The sequence below is a fragment of the Montipora foliosa genome, chromosome 6 (assembly GCF_036669935.1).
Source record: "Montipora foliosa isolate CH-2021 chromosome 6, ASM3666993v2, whole genome shotgun sequence".
Classification (NCBI taxonomy): domain Eukaryota; kingdom Metazoa; phylum Cnidaria; class Anthozoa; order Scleractinia; family Acroporidae; genus Montipora; species Montipora foliosa.
Genome location: NC_090874.1, coordinates 16,071,000 through 16,089,883, shown reverse-complemented (window position 1 = coordinate 16,089,883; position 18,884 = coordinate 16,071,000). Strand labels below are relative to the sequence as shown.

Here is an 18,884-nt window from a genome sequence, read left to right as displayed (position 1 = left end):
CACTGTTAGATGACCACTGGTTTTTCATCTCTTTGAGCGTGGGCTGTGCCCAAAAGCCTTAAAAATAGGCCCCAAGTGTTCTCCTCAGAATTTACGCAGTCCAAAGTAATGCAGTTACACTGTACTAGGTGACAGAAATCTTGTGAAATGCCGAGGAAAATTAAGTGTTTATGCAGAAAATTGTTTGTTAAAATTCACTGTGTGAGAAGTGAAGACTCATAGTACATAAACTCAACTGGTTTAATGACTGAACTATAAGCTTACAAGCAGTCATGTCCAAGACAAGAGACAATAACAAGCTAAGTCGAGCACATGTAAATAGACAGATCTGATTGGCTCTTACTAACAATGCAACATCGTCACACTGTGCTTCACACATCAGCTTATATCTGTAAACAAATTAAGTCTTTGACAAATACAAAAGTGCAGTGGACTTCAAATTAATTTGCAAACACTCAACCAAGCAATTCTTCAAGATTATAGCAACTGTATTAAAGCTCTCAAGGCTGGGCGTTGAGAAGAAAGCTCACTGACAGGTAACTGTCATTGCAGTTGAATCAGTTAGCGCTCACCAGGGTAAATACCATGAAAACCTCTAGGTTTTTAACTTTAATACAATTTCACTTTTGAAAAGGAAAGTTCATTGATCACAAATAAATCACCTCATTTTTATTATTATTGACATTAATAAGCATTATTTTATTACTATTAGTATATTGTACATATTTGGTCTTTTTTACTTTATTAATTGTAAATATGTATATTAGTTGTGCAGGTCCACATCAGCCAATGGCTGCCAGTTTTTTAACCTGCAAGACCAAATAAAGTATGTATGTATGTATGTATGTATGTATGTAGTTTCCCCAGAGAAACAAACTTATTAAATGACTCTGTTGCCTCTGATATTTGCACACAGGATAATGGTAATTTTGCTGTACTTTCTACAACGCCTGTAAAACAACACATAAATTTTAAGAGGGTTCTGAACGCTTCTCCTGTTGGACCTACAGGTACCATTGTTGACCAACCGACTTCAGGAAGACTCCTCAAATGAATGAAAGACTGTAGTACAAGTTGAATTTCAGAAATGTTAAGTCTGTCATTTTGGACTGATACAATGCTGCTACTGTAGCTAGTGGGAACATTAATTTTTCATATTATTTATGTCAACTTTTAAACTCGAGGGCAGACTGGAATATGATCAGTGCACAAGTGCAACAGCTGTCCCTTTATAGTATCCTAAATATTCATAAAAGCTAACCTTTAATAGGCCTAATTAAGCCTAAAGAAAAGTTTTTAGGCCTATTAAAGGTCAGCTTTTATGAATGTTTAGGATACTTTCTGTATGGGTAAAACGATGACCTGTGACCTGTGACCTGCGTTTTGTACCTGCCGGGCTCCTGCACCTTGAGTTATTATGCCCCGTTCTGCCAAAAGCTTCAAACTCAATGGCATTTATATTACTGTACAGTAAGCTTATGTACTGTACTGTCCCTCCATGGCCTTGAATTCTTCACGACTTCAGTTACTCCGACTTAGACCTCCTCTCAAGAATTGATTCATTAGCTCACCTTCTTTATTGCCTTTGATCGCGATATCCCAGGTAATCCTCTGTCATGTTTAAGCTTTCTCCCCAGAATATCATGTTTCTTCTTGTTTGTGTGAATTTCAAACGGATTATTGTTTGACTCTTTGGTCCCACCTTTTGCCTTGTTTCTTGCCAATTTGGCATCGGCTTTCTTTGCCTTAACCATTGTAATAACTTTAAGGAAAAATTACCAGAGAAGCTTAGAGTTTTGCACAATCCTTCAAAGTCGAATCCACACGTGGAGTCAGCACATTGCAGACGCCATGTTGGTCTTGTTGATAGAGTGCAAGTTTTATCGTCTTACACATAGGGGTCTCTACTAAGCTGGGCATACTGCTGACCGGTTCCTCTGGATTTGCACCTCTCCTCTCTCCCGGCCCTTCACAAGCACTATCTTGCAAGATGGGGAGGCTAGGATCCTAAAATTGAGTCCCAAAGTGCAACTCGCGGTGCAGGGAAAAATATAGTAGAAAACATGTTGGAACAAACAAATTGAGCAAAACTTACGCAAGCTGTAAAACGCCAGTTATGCGAAGAGCGATTCCATCCCTAGGGAGTGGGAGGTCGGTAAATAAAATTTGGACCACCAATGAAATCTCTGTTTACCTAGCGTCACCCCTGCGCCATATTTTTACCTGTGCGGTGTGTACATTTATTCGCTATCCTTGCCAATCAGGTCCAATGCCAGCTAATTCCGGCAACATGAGAACCGAAAGTTTAGGGAATCGATTAACATAAAGTAAAGGTGTCTGCAGCTATTTCTCCCACCTTCGGCATTTTTGCTGAAGAGGGGCAGATTCCAAAATAGGCTGCACACAAAGCATGGGTGCTATTCAGTCGAACCGCAAACCTTCTTATGATGTTAATGGTGAAGGTATAATACAATTTAAATCATGACTTTTGGAATTCAAGCCATAACATTTTGTCTCCTTTTTTTGCTTTTATTGGCAGTCAATTTCGATCACTTTCAGATTCTTCGAGCGATTGGAAAAGGAGCTTTCGGAAAGGTGAAACCGATCGACCGTTTTTAAGAATCGAATTGAAAGCGGGTGATCTAGGCCACGGATTTTTGATAGATATTTTCTTTGTTTTGTAGGTTTGCATTGTCCAAAAGAAAGACACAAAGGCAATGTATGCTATGAAGTACATGAATAAATCTGCCTGCATCAAAAAAGACGCCGTACGAAATGTTCTACGCGAGTTGGAAATTCTCAAGTCCCTGGAACATCCATTTCTTGTCAATTTGTGGTTCGCATTTCAAGACGAAGAGGACATGTTTATGGTCGTAGATCTCCTTCTAGGTGGTGACATGCGATATCACTTGCAACAAGTAACGAAATTTGACGAATCGAGAGTGAAACTATATTTGTGCGAGCTTGGATCAGCCCTTGGTTACTTGCGATTCAAGAGAGTTATACACAGGTTGTTAATATTCAGAGGCCCGTGTTTTGTTTGCTTTTCTGCTTCATCTTATTTGATTTCAGCTTTCGCGTTCATCAATCGATCATTGTTTTCTCTTTCCAGGGATTTAAAACCGGACAATTTGTTACTCGATGAAAAAGGTGAGTCTTCACTTCTTATTTCAGATTTGAAACTCAAGGCTTCAACAGGCGTCGTGTCGCAGCGACTTGTTTTGCAAGTAGTACACACGGATCAACTTGTCGCAGAGACATGTCGCTGCGACTTGTCGCCTAGTGTGTCCCGGCCTTAACTTTCTGTGCCGCTACATTAAGCAATGCCCCAGCTCGGACTCTTCCACCTTAGGGGGCACCCTGCCGGGATGGACACCAGAAGGGTGATGGGGAGGCTCGAAGACCACTTGGAGAAGAGCTGCAATTAGGAAAGGGCTCACTTTGTGTGTTTATACCGTTAATGTTAGAGGGGGACATTGGGGTTTACGGTATTGAGCTTTTTTTCATGTGGTATTTCGGTAATTTAAATTTTTACGTGCAGTGTCGCGGAATCATCTAGCCCGGCGGTATGCAGTTTTTCATTATTTTGACTGACGGTATTTGGTAAAAGAAGGTCCTTCACGGTATTGCATTACCGTTCATTTGCCCTCTCCTGTCTCGTAGACCTCATACAGGTCAATACACCATGCAAAACAAAACACAGTAACGTTCAGTAAGCTATAAAGGTCAAGAAGTAAGCTATAAATCTATAAAGTACACAAAGGTCGATTAAGGTTTTTGCCATAGTGGTGAATGATTACGCAACTTCTGACAGTTAATCTGCAATGTGATTGTTTTTGCATATAACGACAATGAGCCGTTTCCGGTGAGTTACCTGACCCGACTTTTCAATCTGTAAACGGGTAATTTGAGGTCTTCTCACGTTTTCTGGTCTTTCCTCGGAATGGGTGAGGCTGCTCCAGCTGACGAGGTCATTATTGACTGTGTGACTTTTTGTTATGAAGAAGACAAGGGGGGCAAACAGTATCGGATGAAGAGTAAGTTTCGATGCACTGTTGCAAAAGGCGAAAAACGCCTTGTGGAGTTGCGAGAGAGGATTTCATTGGTAATTAAGTTTGTTACATATGAGATGGTAAATAGCCAACGAGGCATGTAGCGCCGAGTTGGCTATAACTAGTCTCTTATTCAACAAGCGCGAATGGAATAATTTTTTTATTAAATTCCTTAACTCCAAAAGTTTGGAAGTTCAAAATACGAGCAAAAAAAGCGAGAAAATCCGAGCGAAATCGAAAAAACTTGATGAAGATACGATGTTGTGTAATACCTTGGGGTCAGACACTAGAGAGACGCAATTGACAGACGCAGGCTCATCACAAAAACATTCCTTGCCTTTTCGCGTACTTCTAAATGTCGGTATTGATCCAAACTTTCCACAAAAAGAATTTTTTTTTGCTTTATTCAGAGAGAATTTTTCTTTCCAGTGAAAAAAGTTTTAGCTTAGCAAACACTTTGCGCAATCAATTGCCATTTAAGGTCAAACAAAGGTATATGAGCTGATAACCGCTCACCGGTGGCTCAGTTGGTTGAGCATGGGGCTGCCATACGGGAGGTCGTGAGTTCGACTCTGGCCGGACCAACACTCGGGGTCTTTAAATAATTGAGGAGGAAGTGCTGCCTTTGTAATTACATACCGCAAAAGTCTTCTCGAATAAGGACTATAAACCGTAGGCCCTGTCTCAAGACATAAATATCTTCCATGTTCATCAGTTCCCTGTGGGACTATTCGAGAAGAGTAGGGGATGAAGTTCCGGGTGTTGTGGCTGTCCTCTGTGAGTATATGGGTGGGTATAGCAAGTCCACATCAGCTGAATAGCTGCCAAAAACTTCAACCTGCTCAAACAAATAAATAACAAACTATAACTGAGATTGAGTGAACCAATCAGAGCACGAGAAATCCACTAACCAAGGTTGAAAATTTAATAACACTCATTATTAAATTCTCAACCTCGGATAATGCATTTCTCGTGCTCTGATTGGTTCACTCAGTCTCGGTCATCATCTCATATACCATAGTTTCACCTTTTATGGTAAATGATTGCGCTTTGCTTTGCTAAACTAAACATATTGTTTTGTGTGTACACAAGTTACTGACATCCATATACTTTATTGAAGTGTCAGTGGATTTAGCTACAAAAGCTGATTGGGGACACTAGAGAAGATATCATTGACGTCACCTATTGTTATTTAATGTGGCAACCATAGCCTCATTGGCTTTTGAAACAAAGGGTCTTTTGTTCCTGTGGTTGGCACATTTGAATAACAAAAGCAATGTTTGTGAACAGATATCTACCCTGTAACTTTACAAATGAAAAAATAAAAACAAGAAAGAGGAAAGAAATTAATGACCTCCACAGACAAGGCAAGTTGTTATCAATCACCTTTTAGTTGTCGTTAGCAAAAAGTAATATTGATGACTAAACATTACGTGACTGTGTGGATCAAGTCTTCCGCTACAATATAATACATCCTTTTCAAAAGGAAAACTACTTAAGTTGTCGGAGATAAACATGGTCCCAAACAACTCCTGTCTGTGAGAAAGCTATCGATTACTTAAGTCTATTCATTTCTTGTCACTTTTTTACCAGGCTCCCACAAGATGTACGGGTTATCAACAACTAAACGTTTTGTATGTGGAAATGCATTTCCTAACACCAACATATTTCACTGCAACAGTTGTAAAGCTGAGAACCAGGAAATCAACAAACCTCAAAAAATTTTATCTGGCTTTTTAAATATTTCACTAAGTTTCTCATGAACCAAAGAGTATTTTTTTGTAATTGCCTTTTCACTTGGCTTGGTAGTCCAACCTTTTCTAATAACTCTTCATATGCTCTTGCTTGAACACTTTCCAATTTAATAATGTGAATCTGATGCTTTACTAAATAACGGCATGTCATGACAATAATAATAATTTTATTATGTAAGGTTCCAAGGTAATATGGCTGATATAAACAAAAAGCAATTTGGATATGTTGGGAATCATCTTTCAGAGTCAATTAACCTGTCCCCTCCACCATTGACCTCTGGGAATGAGACTTGACAGATTTTACTTTGTCTAATGCCAGACGATTTTACTCTTCAACTGGGGGCATCCTGCAAATTATATTAAGGGCGGTGCCTACAATTGGTATTGCGCATACGTTCTGCGCATCTCGAGATACTCGGATTTCCTATCGGCAGTGCTTATTAATACAGGGATATTTTTGCGTGGTTCAAAACTATGTGGAAAAAGCAGGACTTAGCAAGTGCTCTTGGTATCCAAAAAGAAAAGTGGGGGTAACCATGCATTTTTCAGAGATAATTAAGCTTCAGTTTGGAAAAGAACGCCATACATAGACCTTATTCATAAATGGCAGTCAATTTATAATTCTTTTGCCGAAGTACAAATTAGCCTACCAAGCCTTGATACCATACAGTGAATTGAAAAGATTTCTTGCTCTAAAATGAGGCTTGGTAGGCTAATTTGCATGTGGACAAAAGAATTGTAAATGTGACCGCCATTTATGAATAAGGTCTATTGCTTTGTATTTTAGAGCTTTTTGCAAATATTGTTGATTAATTATGTTCGAAAAATGCTTGGTTACCTGCTATTTTCTTTTTGGATTTCAATAACACTTGTTAAGATCTCCTTTTCCCGCATATTCAGTAAACCGCGCAAAATACCTTTGAATTAGTAGGCACCGTCCTTAAAAGTGATCTTTTTTTCATTTCAGCTGTTAGCTTCTTATAGTGCTGTATCGTTTTTATACCCAGGTCATGTCCATTTGACAGATTTCAACATAGCTACAATCTTGGAGGAGGGTAAACTAGCAACTTCCATGTCTGGAACAAAGCCTTACATGGGTAAATATTTTGTTTCAAACCAGTAAAATTTGATGTTTTTTGGGCAAATGAAAGTGTCTTTTAGGGAGGTGGAATGGTCCAGTGGTTAGGGCATTGGGTTTGCGTGCCGTTGCCCATGGGTTCAAATCCTGTTCTCTAGCTACCATGCTCTTCCTTGCTTTGAAAAATAGGCAGCTGGTTTCCTCCTGCCGGTGAGGTTCTTAATCACTAATTTTTCTTTCAGATTATTAAAGTGGAGTACAGAACTATCTAGCTAGCTCGGTAGTTAAGTGCACTTAAGTAATGTTTAAAAAATGAGCAGCAGTGTTTTATCAGGGTTTAAAAGCTATTTTAAATACAGTATTATAATTATCATTACCAGTGGTTTCAATGAGTACCAACAGACAACTAAAAGCTTTGGCTACTTCACTCACAGAAGTCGCCGGTTTCTTCCCTAAATTTAATTCTAAATGGGCATCAATTTTTTGGTAGATTTTTGTTACATATAAATTATCCATTTTTAGGATCATTTCATATGGTCAATCAGTATAAAGGAAGTTGAAATATTATTTTACTGTGCAGAATTTTATTCTCTTGCGGTAATAAAACATGGTTAATTTTAATAGCTGCTGTGAAAGTGACAATTGTAAGAATTGGGTTTTTTGATGCCTGTACAAAGGTATGGTCATTTATGCTGCAGTCACAGGAAACTAAGAATCAATATTGGGAGACAACAGTATGAAGCAGGTGCAAGATGGAATAAAGGTTTCTTCAAATGTTCCAGTGCTACCTTTGGACAATTTTTTATCAGTTAAATTAAAGTTCATCATTAAAGTAACTTGTCTCCAAAAAAATAAAAAAAGAATCTTGAAATGTGCACAAGTTATTGCAGAAAAAAAGATTTATTGATAATAGTAAGGTTACAGTTAATAATAAAACAGTGACAGTTAGTGTACTGCCAAGGTGTCCTAATCCTGTGATGGTGTGACGCACATCTAGGGTCTAATTCTTTTTGTTCCAAATGTCTGCATCTCAAGTAATTGAGACTTTTTTGTTGCCACCTTTTTTGAAAATTCTCTGTGCAATCAAGTCATTTTGTCTACACGTAGCTGCTATGAATAAACAAAAAGTCCTCGGAAAAAAGAACAAAGTTGGCAGATTTTGGACCTTTGCCTTGTCGTTTACTTTGTTCCAGAGTTCTTGCTACTCCTTGAAGTCCTTGAAAAGCCCTGGAATTCGAATTTGGACTTCAAGGCGCTTGAAAAGTCCTTGAAAAAAAGGACTTTCGGGAAAACTGCTTGAAAACTGCTTGAATTTTTGCTTGGGTGAAAATTGTTGAGATTGCATCATGCTAAGTTAAAGAGACATTCAAAAATTGAACCCAAACTTGACTATTAGGGAAACATTAGAACCAAAAATTAAAATGTCCGTGTGTGCACTTAACTTGCAGGATGTGGTAAGGAGTATCAAGGTAGTCTTTTTCAGCAAAGAAAACACTGAAACACTATGTATGGCATAGAAATCTTCTTATAAAGATGCCTTGAAAACTCAATTTCTGGTTCTTGAAAACTGCTTGAATACTCCTGGAAATTATTTTATAGGCAAAATCCAGCATGAACCCTGGTGTGCGGTACTTTAGTTGAGATTGCAGACAAAGAAGTAACTCTTATTCTCTGATTACTAGGGAACAAAAGGGTGTCTGCACAGCAAGTTCTTTTTAATTTTTTGAATGTTTTCTTTTGGCGGCCTCTGATGCATTATGTTTTGAGACTTGACACCCCCGAAGGTTTGAAGTACATGTAACCTTTTGGGAAAGTGAAATTGAATTATGATTGTGAATTTTTGAAACGTTTATCGTAAATCTTTTCTTCATGCGCCACACGATTGCTAGTTATTTGGCAGCATATGATTTTGGCCACTGATCTTCTGCTGTTTCTAATAGATATGTACAAACACATGACTGTATAGTTACCTTTAAAAATATGTTTTTCTGATGCTCCCACATCATTATTTAAGCTTCTGTGAACCCACCTTACTTTTTTTTTAATAATAGAAATTCAAACACTTCACACAGAAAATTTAAATTAGGTGCAGTTAATACCAAAAAACTGAAAAAGAAATCACTGCACGATCAAAGTGAGTGAAGTTGGGAAATATCTAGTCGATTTGTTCATGTGCATGTTAGTGAAGTGAGACCTGTGCAATTCCTGGATTTAGTTGAATTTGGGGGTGCAGATGAACAGAGACAAGGTATTTGCAATGTATAAAGTGCATAATCAATTCAGTTCTTCTAATAGTACTCATTCAAAATTAGTATTTTGGGGTATTAGTACATTTTAGGGTGATGTGATCCATTTGGGTATAGTCCGTGGACTGGGAGGGGGGGTCAGTGTTTAGTCCACCAAGTTCAAAGCTAGAGCTAAGTGGATCAGAGGAAAGTCGAAACAGACGTTGATTGAATGAGGCTGGGAACGAACTGGCGACATCCAGCTCAGAAGCCCGTGCACTAACCACACGTTTGCAAATCATGACTGATTGTAAAAATAAGATTTTATGCTTGAATTAAAACTGAACACCTTCTCTCTCTCTTTCATTGCCAGCCCCTGAAGTTTTTGCTTCAGCCTCTGATGAAGTCAAAGGATATTCATTTGGTGTTGATTGGTGGAGTCTGGGTGTTTGTATGTATGAAATACTCAGATCAAAGGCAAGTTGTTTTTGAAACTTTGGTGAGAAAGGAGGGTTAAATTAAGCCACCATCTTGTCTTCCTTCAGAGTCCCAAACTTGGAGTTTAGTTAATCAGGAAACCGCTTGGCCTTCCCTGCTAGCATAGGTCTCTTTTCTTGTTGTGTTCGCTGGCCTGACAAGTAAGGGAAAAGAGATGATCCCTGCCATGGTCGAAACTCTCTGCGTTGAGCAAGCACAGAAGTTACTTAGTGACCAAATCCTCATGTGTTACTTCGTGTTGCGTGGGCTCACATACAAGTCATATAACAACTGTGGAATTACTGTTTACAAAGGAATGGGTGGGATAGAGTGGGCTCAAGTCCCAGTCGACAAATTACATATCATGGGCCATGCGGTTTGAAGATTGTCGTCCAAGGTCATGGATGGTGGTTGATGAGTGAGTTTCGACCTTTGAAAGAGGTCTCTTTTCCTGTACTCTTCAGCCCGGTGACCGCATAAGAAAAGAGACCTCTGTTAGCAGAGAAATCTTGAGCCAAGTAGTTTGGGCATTGGTATCAGTTTTTAAGAGCTGTCACTAGAGAAGTATCAACCTTTCTAAGTAAGAAGATTAGCAATTTTAAGTTTACTTACTACTTAATTTTAATTTAAGGGTACACAGATGAGTGCACTTGCTAGAGAGAGCATAGTCACACACACCATGGTAAATTTTCCCGCGGTGCCTCACCCTTGGGTTTTAGTATACCGTGTTACCCAGCAGTTACACATTACGAAGATTACCAAAGTGAAAAGAAAAAAAAGAAAAAAAAAAAGACTGAAATCTCACGCAATTCATTGGTGGGAAATTTTATCACAACATCACCAGCATCGTAATTGGCTCTTGTACCTTGGGCATCAAAACACCCCTCCAACTTACCACATTAAATGTCATGGGCACTTCGTCTGACCTTTTTGACGTATCCATGGAAATTTACCATGGGAAATTTACCTTGGGAAATGTTAGGCACCAAACTAAAATTTAATGCAGTTTCCTGTGATAAAAGGGTCATTTACCATCATGATGGTAAAAGTGCCCCGTGTAACCGCACTTTGTGTGTCTTAAATTACAAGGAACTCAGAAACTCCCCTCTTAGGCGGGTTAAAGTTGAAATTTGTCGCTGGGTGCTACTGTTTCATTGGAACATGACTTCGAGATACCGGTGTGATGCTCTAATCAACTGCAAGGATCATAATATATATCTTCACTTGATTTCACATCCATAGTTCAATATATGATTCTTTTCATATATCATTTCATTCACTGTTTATAGTTATAATAAAACGAAAGTTCTTAGCTAACTATTTGCGATATATCAAGGAAATATCCATGAGAAATTCAGAATCTCAAGAGCCAAGTTCAAAACTCGCATGCAAATTTGAGATTATACTTAGTTCAGATTTCGAAACTACTGGTCACACATGACTTACACCATAGCTTGCCCGTAAGCCAACTGACTCAATTAACTACACATTATTTTTTAGAGACCATATGAAATTCTTGCTAGTTCAAACCTGTCAGATGTGCGGCAAATTTTCGCATCTCAGTCAGTGCACTACCCCACAACTTGGTCACGAGATATGATACGTGTACTCCACAGAGTAAGTAGAGGGTGAACAATGTTAAAGTGCCCCTGTGATAAAAAAGATCTCTTCTTTTTCTTTATTCTGATTTTAAAAGACTAGTGTGTTTGCACAACACCTGACTGGCAAAATTTTGAGCTTTGATTTTTATCCAAAGGCCGTATACTTTGAGTACAAGTTTTTGATTTCACAGTCTTCCATTGCTAGCGTTCAAAACTGACCTATTGAACCTCAGAGGGTTTGATCCAGGGAAAAGTGACGTCAAATGCTCATTAGCTTTAGCTTAAAATTATTTTCAGCGTGTGAATGCAGCTTGTTATACACTTTGCATGTATATGCACAATGCAAGTTTAAATGTCTGGCCCCGGTTGTTCGAAGAGTGGATAACTTTATCCACTGGATAGCACTATCCTGTGGATAAATCACTATCCAGGCTGTTGCCATAGTGATTTACTTAGCCTTGCATGAGCTTGTGGTGAGACAACATGGCGGAAAATGTTGCACCTTCCACGGCCAAGCGCGCGAGAAAGCCAAACTTCACCCCTGGCGAGTGCACAGTTATATTTGAAGAGGAAGAGGAAAATATAAAAGTAAATTTACGTCAACCCTGACGAACAAAAACAAGACCAGAGTGTGGGACAAAATAACAAACAAAGTAAATGCCCTGGGCATCTGTAAGAGAGGCGTAATAAAGGTCAAAGTTAAGTGGTGTGCCATGGTGGATTTTATCCATTGGATAGCAATTTATCCGCTGGATAAGACTTATCTGCTCTTTGAACAACCGGGGCCTGAACTTTAAATAGTGCAAAAATCTTGTCTTGCACATTAATTCTGCGGCATACATACGCATTGCATTCTTAAACTAGTGAGTCTTTGACGTCATTTTTTTCTTCGATCCAGCTCTCTCAAGATCTTAAAGTTAGTAATGGCGGACCGTTAAAGAGGAAAATGCCATGTTTTTGAAATAAAGGCTTAAAACTTTGGTCGCTTTAGTAGTGTTTAGTTAACACAAAAATGTTTTGAGTAAACTTCCTTACATGTGTCTACCAACCTAGAAAAACCTGCAATCAGTCAATCAATCATGCAATCTGGCACCATAAATCCCATGGATACTTCAGTGGCCAGTTCCCTTTGATTATTAACTAACCTTTCTTCAAAGCCTTAATAGCTTATGAAATTATTTTATTTATTGGGAAGTAGTAAGTTGTTGCATTAATTTTGTCTTGTCTCCATTTCATCTCAGTCTCAACAGAGCTTTGTCATAATTTGTGTTTTATAATGTCTAATTATGCTAAATTTTTTGCTCACAGCTTCTCCAACGGGATCCTAAGAAAAGACTTAACAGCTTGGAACTTTTAAAGCAAGAAAGTTTAATGGCAGATGTTGACTGGGAGGCTGTAGAGTCTGTTAATGTCCAGCCTGGATTTATTCCTCCAGTAAGTCATTAGGGTGGGTTTTTTGGTACTACTCAAGCAAAATAATCACAACAATCGGGAAAAATAAAAGTATAGAGAATTTTACATTTTACAGTTGTGTGCATAGATATCTAATCTATCTGTTCCAGAATGAGTTTTTGAAGGTGTCTGTATGGCAATACGGCTTGAACAGTTCATAACGAGGACTGTTTCTTGATCGTCTATTGCTCAGGGACATGTAATCAACAGTGTTTGTAACCAAGTTTCCTTTGATGAATTTAAATAGCTGAACCAGACCTAAGAATTTTCCACAGTGGATGAGAGTTGGCAGCTTGAGTCTTTGAGTCTATGAGTCTATCTTCATAAGGAGTACTATCTTTCCCAACAGTCCATCTTGTAGAGTTGTGTTGGAGACGTTCCAGTTTAATATTGAGTTATTCAGTACATAGTTTTCAATAGTTTTACAAATCCTTAAAACACATAGACTTATTTAGATGCTGACCATTTTTAGAGTAAGACTTGAAAAGTGCTTATTATAATAAACAATCAGACGTAATTGTTACATTTTTAAAAGAAAAAAAGTTATTGTTTCCTCAGAAAGATCACTTGAACTGTGACCCTACCTATGAACTAGAAGAGATGATCATAGAGGCAAAACCACTTCACAAGAAGAAAAAGAGACTCAAGAAGCTATCAAGTAGAACTGTAAGTCAATATTATATTATATTATTCATTATGATTATCCATGGTTATTATCATATAAGTTCATCTTTATTAGGTGTCTCTTATGGCATAACCAAGTCACTTTATTTCTGAAATTGGTTATTTCCTCATTGTCAAATAACAGCTTATTTTCACACATAAAACTACAGGTGTAGGTTTGCTTAAGGTAATTCCCTTGAAAATGACGTACTATCCAGATTTTTGTCAAACATGCAACCATTGATATTCATGCACAGGACGTTGAAAAAAGATGGGGCGTTTGTGCTTGTTTTCGTTCTTCATGCCCTTTATTCTAAATGTTTTTACCTAATTACGTGAGAAGCGTTCGAAACTTGATCAACCAGAAAAATTGTTCTTCTATAGCAAAAGCAACTGAATATTACTCAAAACTTGAGCCCACTTGTTTGTCTGGGCTAAAATCTTTCAGTAAAGTGATTTCAAATTGCAAAGAAATTGTAAGAAAATTGGATGGCTCCAAATTCAGTTTCAAGTCATTTTGTATTAAATACTATAACTTCTACTATCCAACTTTTTTGCTCCTTAAAATACCTTTTTTCGTGTACCTATTACGAGTACTGTAGTTATTTGGTTATAAGGGGCACTCGGTTATAAGACGCACCCCAAACTTAGCAATTTAATCAAGCTAAGTTCTCAAACTGAAAATTACGCGAAAATACTCGGTTATAAGACGCACCAAAAAATTGAGAGTTACCAAAAGGATGTGATGAATTTGAGAACAATTATCCTTACACAATTGGCTTGCGAACTCTTTTTGTTAACGTAAACAAAGTGAAAAAGTCACACATTTAATGATATACGTAAAAACAAAAGCTAAAAGTTGACACCTGAAATGATAAACGTACAGCGCATTCACTTTTATTTGAACCTTCTGACTTAATAAATAGTCAGAGTTCAAGCGAAAGCGAACGGCGAAAAACTCCCACCAAAAGTCATATTCAAAGGTGTTCAACAGCTGAATATCAACACGCCACCAAGGATGCAAATTTCAGTACACAAGAAAGGCTGAATGAACGAAGAAGGTATGTTTTATCTCCACACTGTTTGTTCAGAGAAAATTGAAACTTTTCATGCGAGCGACAAACACGATTCGTGGAATTCAAAACAAGGTTCGAACGATTGTATTGTTGTCATGGGTATCACGTTACTGAGCACACGCTTTTAAGCGTGTATGCAAATTTCCGTTTGTTTGCTTTTCTCTTGAAGTCGTTTAGTGTTCTAAAGGTCTCTAAAAGCACTATTCTTTCTTTTAATTGACAACTAGTGTCCTTTTCTTGTGTTGTTTGAACTGCAAATTCTTCTCAAATTGTGATCTTAAGATTTTGTTGCGTGAAAATACTTGGCTATAAGACGCACCCCAATTTTAGCACTAACTTGCCACCCAAAGACAGATTTTTCTTGAAAAAACCGTGGGCCTTATTACCAAATAACTACGGTACATAACACCATTAAAAAGGGGGGGTTCACCGTGCTTGCTCAGGAGAAAATAGCCATTCCTTGACAGATTTTGCTAGGCTTCAATGAAAATTCAATGTGCAAATTCAATGTGCATGAGCTGATGCACGCACCAATGACGCAATAAATTTTGCACATTAGGATTGCGCAATGTAAAACCAGGGCATCACGTTAATGTGTTTTCATCTTGTTACCTCCCACATGCCAAAATTTGGCCATGATGTCACAAATCAAGGTAAAAAAAGTCACAACAAGTTTTGCCATAGCCCTTCTAAATGTATTATTATAAATATTATTGATCATTTTATCAAGCAATGCCTAAATGTTTGAGTAGTAAACAGCACTAAATTTTGTCGTGAACTATAGCAAAATTATTTCCACGAAAGTGTACAAAAACAGTATGTGTTCATCTTGTAGCTAATCAATTTTCACTCAGTTCCTACTTTCCATCCCACCTACAGGGGTTTCCTTAAAATGTGAAATTGGCAGCTGCAGCTTTTAGTAGAGTAGCCAGCTGTTGCCATGGTCAAAATGATTTTTAATATTAGGTTTCAATGAATGTGTCATGAGTACTTCAGTTTAGAGGGTGAAGTAGCTGACACTTTTCGTTGGCTGCCGGTAGTTATTGAAACCCCTGCACCTGCAAAATTAACTGATTACAGTGTACTGATGTCGTGAATCAAGATGAAAGAAAGTCACCTATGACAAGTTTTCTGACAGACTTTCTAAAGTGATAAAAAATCATTGATGGGTTTGTCAAGCTGTGACCAGGTTGTACAAATATGCGAGCCATGCAAGTCAACATGCTGGCCAACATGCAAGCCACACAGTTATTCAGAACTAACCGTTTTAAATTGGGTGTATAGAACAGTAATTTTGTTTATTAGCACTGTTTGAAATGGGTGCTAAGACTTAAAAGCGAGACTCACATGGCTGGCTGGCTGGCTCACAGTTTGCCAGCTGTCACAATAAACAGCAGTAAATTTCTGCCTTGAGCTATGGCATAATTAGTCGCAAGAAAACAGAATCAATTAATAAGTGAATAAAGAGACTTGCAAAAAACCAAAAGAACCAAAAAAAAAATGTTCTCTATTTTGTCATTAAATTACAAACTTCTTGGCCCTCAAGGTTTCGCCTAATCTTGCAGAGGTTTGTACAGTACCTGTTGTTTGGTTTTTGGGTCTTTTTGTCATGATTTTCATTGACAAGTTTGTGGGTATATATTTTCTTCTGGGTAAATGAGGATAATAGTCGAACCCATTGACTCCTGGGAGAGAGACAAAACAGATTTTATTTTGTCTAATGCCAGACGATTTTACTCATCAACTGAGGTGTCCCAGAGGGTCCGAGGAGTCAATGGGTTAATGTTGTGTTCAGCCTTACCTGAACGGACATCACTAAACAACGAAACAGCGAAATGAAGCACCAAAACACCATGTATGAACCCACCATACATTGAATACTAACCGACAAAGGGTGGATTTGAGATTAAGCATCGTTTTAGGCCTAACAAGTTATTGCTCTTAATCTCAGTCTTAATCTGAACCCTAATCTTAATCTCAATGAATTAGGAGCAATAACGTTTTAGGCCTAATTAGTATAGGTAATCACATGAGGCCGAGTACTATTAAGGATTAATTGCACGAGTGTTTTGGAAATTTTCCAAAATTGCCCGAGTCGCGAAGCGAAGAGGGCAATTTGGAAAATTTCCAAAACACAAGTGCAATTAATCCTTAATAGTACGAGGACTCATGCGATTACTTGTTTATCAATAAAGGGCAAAATTACTCTTGATTACCAAAAATGCCCTTGATTAAGAAAAAATGCCCTCTGTCTCAGCCAATCAGCGCTCAGTAATTTTGCCCTTCATTGATAAGGCCTAAAACAATATTTTACTCTCAAAATCCAACCTTTGTCGGTTAGTATTCAGTGTATGGTGGGGTCATACATGGTGTTTTAGTGCTTTGTTTCGCTGTTTCGTGGTTTAGTAATGCCCTACGTGAACTACTTATTTTTGTACTCACTGTTGTAGGAAATTGAGGAACAAATGGATCCAGTTCAAGTATGCTTGGAAGAAATAAAGAGAGATTTCCAAATATATAACAGGGAAAAGTAAGTTCATGATAAATTCTGTTGGCAGAGTACTAAATGACAATAAACCATTTCAGCTTGGAATTTGCTTGCAACTTGCTTTTGTACAGTCATGTAGAGGAAAAATGAACAACAAAGCCGTCTTTGTTCTTCATGGACCACGCAATAATAATTTTTTATTTCTGTCAAATTATTTAGGTTTGTATGTAGTGATCAATCATATTTTCACTGAGTGTCATGTGTTAAAGTCTGGAAGTTATTAAAGTTGCCAGTTAAGGTTTTCTAGAGCTGCATTTGAAAGTGCTGTTATTTCTGTTGTTAGGTTGCCCTCACAAAGAAGACTAACAGCACCTGACTGCAGTTCAAGCCTTAATGAGAAAACAGAGCAAGCAATTCCAGAAATGGTGTTAACCGATGTAACATAACCAGGATTATTTTGAGTTTAATAGTCTTGAAATTATATGTAAATGTGTGGATTCAATCATTTCCTTGTAAAATATAGATCTAGAGATGAAAGTACTTCAATGAACCAATAATTCACGAATACAAATTTTAATATAGCGGTCAATGCAGACTCTGAAGGACAAATTCCTATCCACAGGTTTATTTCTTACTGCTGTCAATCACTGTAGTATTTGTAATGTAATGTTCACATTCAGTGTTTTAATTGCCTGATTTGATTCACTGGTCCTCTTAACTGTTGCAGCAAATTGTGGTCAATGGTAGCGAAAAAGGAAACTGCTGATTGGAATTAGTTAGTGAAATTTAGTTAGTGTTAGTGAAAGGTGCAAAATATATGTGTATGTTACAGTACAATCAAAGGTCAAAGAACCCAACCCCCACTAAGTTACATTAATAATTTATAGAGCCAAGTGACACCAGGCAAAAGGAGTCAACAGGTTAGAAGAGTTTAACCTTCCTAAGGTACACATGCCCACAATGAATGGAGAACCTTGTAAAACATGCAAGCAAAAAGTAAGATTCTTGATCATCAAGTTTGCATTCTTTCACAAACTCAAGAATTATAGACCCATTATATTTTGACCTTTCATGCGCATTAAAATTTTAGTTAACTGCAGTACTAGGACTTAATTGCTTTGGATCACAGACAATGTCCTACACATGTGCAAATAATGAATAATAATGAGAAAAGAAATTTATTTAATAACAAAAGTAATCATTTTATTACAGTGATGCATTTTATTTGTGCATACAGTAGGCCAGAGTGGCCTTTTGCCAGACCAGACGTTTCATTAAATGTTCAATAAAATTATAACTACCAGTGATTTTTATTTATTGATTCATACCGCCAGAAATATTATTGCTTCAAATTCATTCCTTAGAGTTTTAGTCATTGATGAACTGATTAAGTACTACATAAGCTTAAAATAATAATTATTAGATGTTCTTCTGTAAAAAAGGCAACTTCCTGCTTGCAAAAATTGAGGAGTGAAAGTCAATAAAGTGCAATCATTTCATTAGGTTTATCAATTTGAATCAAGGCATCCATGCAGCTCTCAACTATACAATGATATTATTATTATTATTATTATTATTATTATTATTATTATTATTATTATTATTATTATTATTATTATTATTATTATTATTGAACAGTAGTAATAACTAGATGCTCCCTGAGCCTAAACTGGGTTGCCTGTGGTACATGTTACACAAAACCAGAGGACACTGAGTTGGGTGCCGGTGGTATCGAAGGTTTTCCCAGGAGTCGCCTACAAGCACAGAGTCTTGAATGCGGCATATTTCTGGCTGAGTCAATCCGAAAATAACAAAGAAAAAAGCCTAGGAATCCAATAGGTACTCCTGGTACATGTAGCTCCTACAATGGAAGAAGCTGGCCAAGCTTGAATGCGGCACATTTCCCATCATCCCCAGAGCTGCTCAGTCCGGAAACGAAACACTACTTACCGGTAGTTTTTTTTGTTTCGTCAGAAACGAAACGTATCTATTTTGACTTGAGGATAAACTATTTACAC

The 18,884-nt window shown here is 37.6% G+C and overlaps 2 protein-coding genes across 3 annotated transcripts in view; one reads left to right on the top strand and one right to left on the bottom strand.

Moving 5' to 3' along the window:
- The window catches only part of LOC138006833 (nucleolar protein 14-like), a 48,167-nt gene extending 46,283 nt beyond the window's left edge, over nucleotides 1–1,884 (bottom strand). The window contains exon 1 of one of the 2 annotated variants that reach the window (XM_068853426.1): nucleotides 1,572–1,884. In XM_068853426.1, coding sequence (XP_068709527.1) covers nucleotides 1,572–1,754 — 183 coding nt within the window. In that variant the 5' untranslated portion in view covers nucleotides 1,755–1,884. The remainder of the gene's footprint in view (nucleotides 1–1,571) is intronic. The other variant, XM_068853427.1, reaches the window with a different exon arrangement.
- A 318-nt stretch (nucleotides 1,885–2,202) lies between these two features.
- On the top strand, nucleotides 2,203–18,365 carry LOC138006832 (serine/threonine-protein kinase 32B-like). The gene is made up of 11 exons (XM_068853425.1): nucleotides 2,203–2,462; nucleotides 2,540–2,595; nucleotides 2,685–3,010; nucleotides 3,113–3,150; nucleotides 6,814–6,903; nucleotides 9,483–9,586; nucleotides 11,087–11,203; nucleotides 12,496–12,621; nucleotides 13,198–13,305; nucleotides 16,829–16,908; nucleotides 17,210–18,365. Exons 1-11 carry the CDS (start codon nucleotides 2,411–2,413, stop codon nucleotides 17,310–17,312), a joined length of 1,200 nt encoding a protein of 399 aa, XP_068709526.1. The 5' UTR covers nucleotides 2,203–2,410; the 3' UTR covers nucleotides 17,313–18,365.
- Nucleotides 18,366–18,884: the final 519 nt, after the last annotated feature.